We start from the raw sequence: 8,386 nt of genomic DNA, 5'->3' as shown, positions 1-8,386 counted from the left end.
CGCCTTGCCAGTTGAAGAATGAAACGATGAAGTCCGACGTCTTGCCCTGTGCTTCGTTTGCCTCAAGTCTGGGCACTCGTCCTCCCGCTGCCCATCGAGTAATCGCATGCATCATGCCCTGTTACATCCGTTTCAGCAATTACCCAGCACTGCTACAGCTTCCGGCGTGGATCCTTCCAATAGATCCAATCGCCAATCCTGGCGTTGCTACCTCCTAGGCTGCACCAGCTAACGCGCTCGTGACCCGGATAGCCACGCTGAAGCAGTGATATTGCCAACCGCTATCATTCTCGTTAGTGGCCGATCAGGAGACTTCTTTCCCTTCCGAGCGCTACTTGATTCTGGCTCAAAAGTTTACCTCATCACATCAGGGCTGGCCAGCCAAGCTTTATGCTCTGTAGCGGTGACTGGCCTTGGAGACACTGAATTCACTACGGATGGAGCATCTGTTAATGTTTGCCTGAAGTCTCGCCTATCCACGTATTCGGTATGCATTGAGGCAGTTGTGGCGTCTCAGATCGTAGAGCGTCAACCTGGTCGAAACATAGATGTCTGCAACTGAAAGGTACCTGCCGATGAGGATCTGGCAGATCCCAACTTCCACAGAGCGCAGCGTGTGGATTTGCTGACTGGAGCCAGCCTGTTTTTTTGATCTGCTATCAGTTGGGTAAATCCAACTAGGAGACTGTCTGTCTCTTGTGCAGAATACGCGCTTTGAATGGGTAGATTCTGGAGATGGGTGCACCCCAGTCTGGCCGCTTCACCAGCGGTCTCCTGCCCCCTGAGCTCCACCAGGCACTCTCGCGTGGCTAAGGAGGTTGAGCTGCAGAACCTGACCGATCGTCTGGCCACCTATATTGACCGTAAGCGTAACTTGGAGACAGAGAATTCACGCCTCAGCATCGAGGTGCAGGCCACAAGGTCTCGGTCACCCGCGAGACTATTGGAACACGTGCGAGGCCTAGCTAATGGAGACGCGTCGCCTTCTGGAAGATATGGCCACGGATAGTGTCCGTGGCGAGATCGGTAGCAAGCGTCTGTGGGAGGAGAACGAGTAGCGGAAGAACCGTCTGGACAATAAAACCAAGGACTGCCGCACTGCTGAGGGTAATAACCGCACGTACGAGTCGCGTTTGAATGAGCTGAGCAAATTCAATCTGGCCATTGCCAGATTGATGAACTGATGAACTGAGCAGAAGCGAATTATCGAGTCGCTATACGAGGATAAATTCCGTCGTCTGCAAGACGCTGTTGCATGTACAAGTAGAAGAGTTGCGCTGGACACGTGTTCATATTGACAATCTGCATGCAGCTCTCAATTGTCGCGTACGTGAATTCGAACTCTATAACATTCGCGAGCGTCACGGCCATGAGGTGGCTCAGGAATACCAGGAACTCATGGACGTCAAGGTCTCATTGGTCTTGGAAATCGCCGACCAGCTGCTGGTCGGCGAGGAGGCGTTCCTGAACATTACCCCAGCCGCCAGCACGGCCTCGGTACAGTTCAGGCAGCAATCGCTGCGTACCTCCACGCGTACCCCGCCTTCACGTTGCAATTCCTCTGGCGCAATGAGTCGCAAGCGTGACTTAGTTAAAGGGTCAGCCTTCAAATGGGGGAGGGACGAGCGGACGGGCTTATCAGCAGTTTCTTTTTTGTTTTGGGTCTTCCAGTTTCACATGCAATTTAATGTTTTTTTGTATCGCGTGAGTTACAGATGACTTCACCTCCATCCAAACCCCCTCCAATGGCACACTAACGGTGGGCTCAGCCAAACCTGAATATTGTAAACAACTGGGCCACGCTGACCTACGCTATTTCGCTATTTCGCTATGTAATAATTGGGTAAGCCAAGGGACAAAGTGGAAATGGATAAAAAAGAAGAAAACGAATAGAGAAACGCTTGTCTCGAAAAAATAAAAGTGAAAATAATAAAATACAATCAAAGTCAGCGAGTTAGTGAGGCCTAATAAAAAAGTGTGTGCATGTTTACCAACTAAACCCTAACAAAGATCTATATTAACTGTGACCATCATCACCGATTGGAACAGAATGCATCGCGCATTAAATATGGATATCTAAATTGAAAAAATATATGTATCTATACCAATTGTGACCATCATTGCCGATTTGCACAAAAGGCATCGCGCATTATTATGGATATATTTATTTATATTGATAAATAATTAATTAATTATTATTTTAATTAATTAATCAATATTTAATCAAAATCAAACACTACAATTTTTTTCACAAAAATCTATATTTATTGTGACCATCATTGCCGATTGGCACAGAATGCATCGCGCATTATTATAAATTATCAAATAAAAATATCCCAAGCAAAATGGTACAATAAAAATTTTATCTTGCATCCATATCAATTGCGACACCAAAAGCTGGCCCAAATCTTTTATATAAAGAACTTCTTGTTGCCCAGCAAACCGACCAACCACTTTGTTCCATGCTAGAATCTTCACAAAAAATAAGGAACTTACACACACGTATATTGCCTGTCTTGCAGATTCTCAACATAATACTATACAAACACCAGTAATTACTATACAATAAAAAAAATACTACTTATACATATACCCATCTTTATATTTACTGTATACAAAAACAAACTTATCCCCAACATACTATAGAAGCTGTCGGGAGCAGCCAGCTAGCTAATACCAGTATTATGGTTTGTAATTGGTTCAGCATCACTGTCTGTTGAATTATCTCATTTATCTTAATACAAGCCGAGATTAGCGCTCGCGAGTCGACGATCGCTCGGCTCGCCCCCACACATTCGTTCTTTATCGCTATAGAAACGCAGTCTCAGCGCTGCTAAAATAAACCTTTGAAAATATCTCTCTCGGCTTTTTCTTTTTCACCGTTCACGGCACCGCATTTTTTCGTGCAATTTTAAGTTGCAAAATATTTAGAAACAGGTGGAAATTAATGCCCTCCTCAAAGCATTGGTGACCCTGACGTGATCGTGAACGCGTGTGAATGTTAAGAATTTATTAAATATCGTTTTAATAATTCCAAGCGCCTCTTACACAATTCTGTGTAAAGGTCAACAAACTCAATTCGCATTGATTGTATTCGCTTATACCTGCAAACCAAAGCTGCAGTCAGCAGCAGTCGGCGACTTATACAGAACGCCGAGCGTTACATAATTTCGGTTGCTAAGCGGAGGTTTTTTCGTTTTTCGGTTCCGTTCTAACCGCTACTTCTATTCTCGCCGTTAGTCAAGTGCATCGGAAAGTTTGCGTAGTGACTGTTGTATACCCTTTCCAAAAATAATCCGAAATGTCGGAATCAAATAAAACAGAACTTGTGCAACGTGCCCGAGATAACGAAGACTTTTATCGGGCACAGTCAAATTCCGTGGTGCGTCAACTTGCGGCATTAAGTGCATTCTTGAGTGATGAACAGTTGGCCAAGTTTGATGAAAGTGAATTGCAGGTGCGGTTAGAGTTAGTCGAGAGGATGAATTCCGACTTCGACTGCTCTCAACTTCACCTTGAAAGGCTAGAGCTCGCGGATAGGGAATCCGACGCGCGCATTAGAATTTCCACCGCCTACTGTGACACAAAAGGGAGAATTTACCTCTATTTGACCATTGAAAGAAGAAAGTCTATGGCAAATTCAACCGAATTGCATGGCATCAGTTCCAGTAGCGCAATTCTAGGCCTACCAGACTACCGGAATTTCCTCTTCCGCGATTTGAAGGATTATTCATCGATTCGCCGGACTTCTTCGCTATGTTCAACCCTGTGGTGGGAACAAACGAGGACTTGTCAAATGTAGAAAAATTCCAGCATCTTCGTTCCTGCTTGGATGGCGCAGAGTTGGACACTATTCGATCCCTGACAGGGCCTTAGAACTATTGATTTTACGTTTTGATAATAAATTGTTACATTTCCAGGCTCACATTCGTCATTATTCAAGCTACCAGGTGTGGAGAAGGGATCAGCAAGTGGTTTATGGCAATTGAGTGACAAGGCAAATTCACACTTGCGCGCCCTCAGTACTATGGCAACTACGCAGGAAATTCTTGACGGTGTTTTGTTCCATCTCATCTCTTCAAAGCTGGACCATCGGAACCAGGAGAGGTGTAAGGAAGGGCTGCCTGCAAAGGAGCTGCCGAATTGGGACAAATTTTCCACATTTTTAGATCTTCGGTGACGCATGTTGGAGAATTTAGAATGCGCTATGGTAGACCATACACCTAGCGAACAGGTGGGAAATGTAGCTAGTAGAAGTCATCGCAACGCACTTATTGCTACGTTTTCGACATTGCCATCGTGGGTACTATGTGAGTCAAGGGACCATTATTTGACGAAATGCCCAGAGCTTCTAGGATTGACTCCAACTCAGCGCTACAACGAAGCAAAAAGGTTGCACCTTTGTATAAATTGCCTACGGAATGGACACAGCTTACGGCAATGCAAATCTGGCAGCTGTAGAAACTGTCACCAGAAGCATCATACTCTTCTGCATATGCAATCGAATCCCATAGCAACCCTTCCTCAGCCTGGTCCTGAACTGCCGCCGATTACCTCATCTTTAGTTTCTGTAGCCTTGCCCATAATACCACCAGTAGCTTCGTCGCCAAATGATGCCGGTTACGTGTTGCTTGTCACTGCAATAGTTTATGTCAAAAACCGCTCTGGCGAATTCGTGCCTTGCCGGGCCTTACTCGACTCGGCCTCTTAAATCAACTTCGTCACCTCTCGTAACGCAAATCAACTGCAACTCCAAATCCATCACTCAACAAGCTCTATATCAGGGATGAACGAGTCCTCGCTAGCATCAGATGAGTCGGTCAACATTTTCGCACAATCCGCTGATGCCAAGTACAGCGCGTCCCTTGTAGCTACCGTTACCCAGTCAATCACAGATTATCACCCACAGTTCGACCTTAACCCATCTGAATGGAAGATACCATAAAATCTCGAGCTCGCCGACCCTCACTTCTACAAAAGTCAGCGCATTAACATGCTTATTGGAGCAAGTTTACTCTTCGAGTTGCTTTGCATTGGACAAATTAGATTAGAAAACCACTTGCCCAGCCTGCAGAAAACCAGACTTGGCTGGATCGTCTCAGGGAGTCTAAAGGTAGGAGCATCTACGCGCTTATCCTTAGTTTCCTCGTTTTAGGAGCGGAGCAAACGGCGCTCCCCCGAGCACAACGTGCAGCCAGGCAGTATGGTCCTAATCAAGGATGACAATTTACCTCCCTTGCGGTGGCGCCTCGGCAGGGTGGAGAGCCCTGTCTCCGGAGATGACGGCGTCGATCGAGTTGCGCTGGATTTTGCAAGCGGCCAACAAGGAAATTAGCTGTCTTGCCCCTCGAGACCATTTCGCTTGCAAGTATAGCTCTTTCAACGGGGGGAGTATGTCGGGAGCAGTCAGCTAGCTAATACCAGAATTATGGTTTGTAATTGGTTCAGCATTACTGTCTGCTGAATTATCTCATTTATCTTAATACAAGCCGAGATTAGCGCTCGCGAGTCGACGATCGCTCGGCTCGCCCCCACACATTCGTTCTTTATCGCTATAGAAACGCAGTCTCAGCGCCGCTAAAATAAACCTTTGAAAATAACTCTCTCGGATTTTTCTTTTTCACCGTGCAATTTTATGTTACAAAATATTTAGAAACAGGTGGCATAAATTAATGCCCTCCTCAAAACAGAAGCTATTTTCAAAAATGCACATAGAAACATTCATTTTTCATCACAAAAAAATAATTTCTATTAAACCACATAATATAGTTCTTTTTGTTATGTTCTCTTTCAACTTTCAATACGAACTAACTAGCTGCTCGCAGGCCGCTAAGTTTCCAGATCAGAAGTGTGACCAGCGGTTACAATATAATATAATAATCTAAGTTAGTATACATAATTAATACCCAGCCGTTTACAACTCGGCCGTCCTGACCCTGAGATATCCCACTATCTCTGACATTATTGTCTTACAATTTAAACATTGAAGTTTAAGATTTATACAATTGGTTTTCTTAGAGTCTATTATATTTACAATTTATCATAGTTGGTTATTTTTTATTTTATCCAATGCCGAATATTACTAGCACTCCACACGCCTTTGTATGGATTCCGAGATAACGGAAACCATTTGATGTCTTTGAGGAAATATCTGTCATTCTTCAGAACTTTCTCAATGCAATAAGGGCCTTTAGTTTTCTCGCTACACCTGCCGTACTATCAAAGTTCTTAACTACAACATAATCACCTTCTCTAAGATGCGTTGCGGTTTTTCTTTTTGCATTATAGTAGACTTCATATGTTAATTGCGATCGTAATTTCTTCAGCTTCTTTCCTAATATCTTCTAATGTTTTCCTAACATTTTCTTTATTACTGTCCTCTTCAAATCTTTTTTCTTTTAACTCATCACAAACTTGTCCTCTTTGAGTTATACCAAATAAAATTTAACTATATCTCTGTTTTATGCTACTATGAATTGTGTTATTCATATAATATTCTACTTTTTCAATGATCCTATCCCAATGTGAACGCTTTTCCGGTTCGTTCAATTTTGCTATCATCGGACCTAAATTTCTATTAATTCGCTCAACTTGGCCATTTGCCTGAGGCGACCCCTGCGCAATTTTGATGTGTTTAATACTGTTTTCCTCCATACATTTTTTAAATTCTGCTGACGTAAAGCAACTTCCACGATCTAAAATCACACATTTGGGTCTACTGTACTCTCGAAAATAATCAGCTAATGCATTGACTGCTTCCTTAGAATTCGTCATTTTGGTCGTATACAGCCTAACAAATTTTAATTATGCATCTTCAACAGCTTATATATGTACTCGTATGTTTCTTTGATCTACTGTTGTCCACAGCCCCATAAAGATCTATGTAAATGATTTTATTATTACCTTTAGGGTTACTATGCAAGTATCCATCTCCTTTGCCCACTTTCAAGGAATAAGCTATACATTTCAAACAATTTTAAATATGTTCGGACACTTTCTCCGTCATGTTCGGAAACCAGTACTTTTGCTAATAGCGTCTAACATTTTGTCCCTTCCAATGTGACCTAATCCATCATGATTCTTGTAAAGCACATGTTCGTCCATTCGATTCGGCACATAAAATAAAAGTCTGTTATTATTACTCTTTCTATATATTACTCCATTCCTAATTTCAAACCATTTATGCTCACTCTTTTCTAAAATTTTTCTAATTCTTTCGACCTTAACATCTTTTGACTGGCAAATTGTTTAATTAGTTTCAAATGTGTTCGCTTCTAAGACCGTTATGTTGTTGCACCAACTAAGTGAATCTACGTGTTGCATTTGCTATGTTTCAGAACATAATCAAATTCTTGAAGCTCAAGGGCCCATCTTGCTATTCTACGATTCAAATCAATCTTATTCAATGTCGAAGTGAGAGAGCGACAACCTTAGTTCAACTAACCCGCTGCTCGCAGGCCGCTATGTTTCAACCCCCGTTTTTGTTCAGCTTCTTACTCTCTCGAGAGAACTCATCCTCTCTCGAGAGATCAGAAGTGTGACCAGCGCTTACAATATAATATAGTAATCTAAGTTAGTATACATAATTAATACCCAATCTGTTACAGAAGTTAGTATACTAAATTTACTATTTCTTCACCTGATGCCAAGGAAAACTAATGTACAAAAACCAGTTCCAGACTAGGTCTGGATTAGAACCTCTCCAGTGGGTTGTCCCTGGGTAAATTATTTTTTTAAATCATCAGGTTCCGGAGCGAACTGTTGGAGCTCCCCGCAGACTCGGCCTATGGTGAAGGCACTACATCGAAAACAGCACTTTACGATGGGATCTTACTAAACGCCTTCTTGGTTGAGTTGCGGGATCCGCTCAGGACGGTCATCCGAGCCCAAAATCCGACGATGATCGAAACGGGTGCCAGGCCGAACAAAATATTATAAGTTAACACCGGCCAAGCGCCCCCTTCCCTTCACCGCCTCTCGACCCGGATACCAGACACCACGACTTCCCTCATCACCCCACTCAGCCAACCCGACGACCAGCAGAGACACAGCAGCGGTAGTGCAGACACCAAACATCAGCGGCGACAGCGCAGCGACAGAACGTCAAGGGCAGAATGGCACCGGCAGAACCGCGGCTGTCAGCGTCGGACTGCTGCAACCGCTCTGCCAGCGTTATGCGGTCAACAAGCCAGGCAAATTATGATTGAGAGGAACTTCGATTTGTACCCCCGAGGCAACCAGACGACTGTTCTAGATAATAATAAAACCATTGTAACGTATTAAAACGCTTACTGCTTTATTTTAACGTAGCTGCGTAGAATGAAAGGTTTAAATTGTGGACGAAGGTACTGGAAACCCAAGAGATGAGGATGCTCATAACATTGAC

General features: G+C 43.5%; 1 protein-coding gene across 1 annotated transcript; it reads left to right on the top strand.

Annotated features, from left to right (window-relative positions):
- Positions 1–718: 718 nt before the first annotated feature.
- On the top strand, positions 719–4,945 carry LOC121529942 (lamin Dm0-like). Its single transcript, XM_041818048.1, has 5 exons — positions 719–907; positions 966–1,054; positions 1,197–1,582; positions 3,921–4,109; positions 4,785–4,945. The coding sequence occupies exons 1-5, from the start codon at positions 719–721 to the stop codon at positions 4,943–4,945; spliced, it is 1,014 nt and encodes a 337-aa protein (XP_041673982.1).
- Positions 4,946–8,386: the final 3,441 nt, after the last annotated feature.

This window comes from Drosophila eugracilis, unplaced genomic scaffold, assembly GCF_018153835.1.
Source record: "Drosophila eugracilis isolate 14026-0451.02 unplaced genomic scaffold, ASM1815383v1 contig_2136, whole genome shotgun sequence".
In the NCBI taxonomy this organism is placed as follows: domain Eukaryota; kingdom Metazoa; phylum Arthropoda; class Insecta; order Diptera; family Drosophilidae; genus Drosophila; species Drosophila eugracilis.
This window is presented reverse-complemented; position numbering and strand designations above follow the sequence as displayed.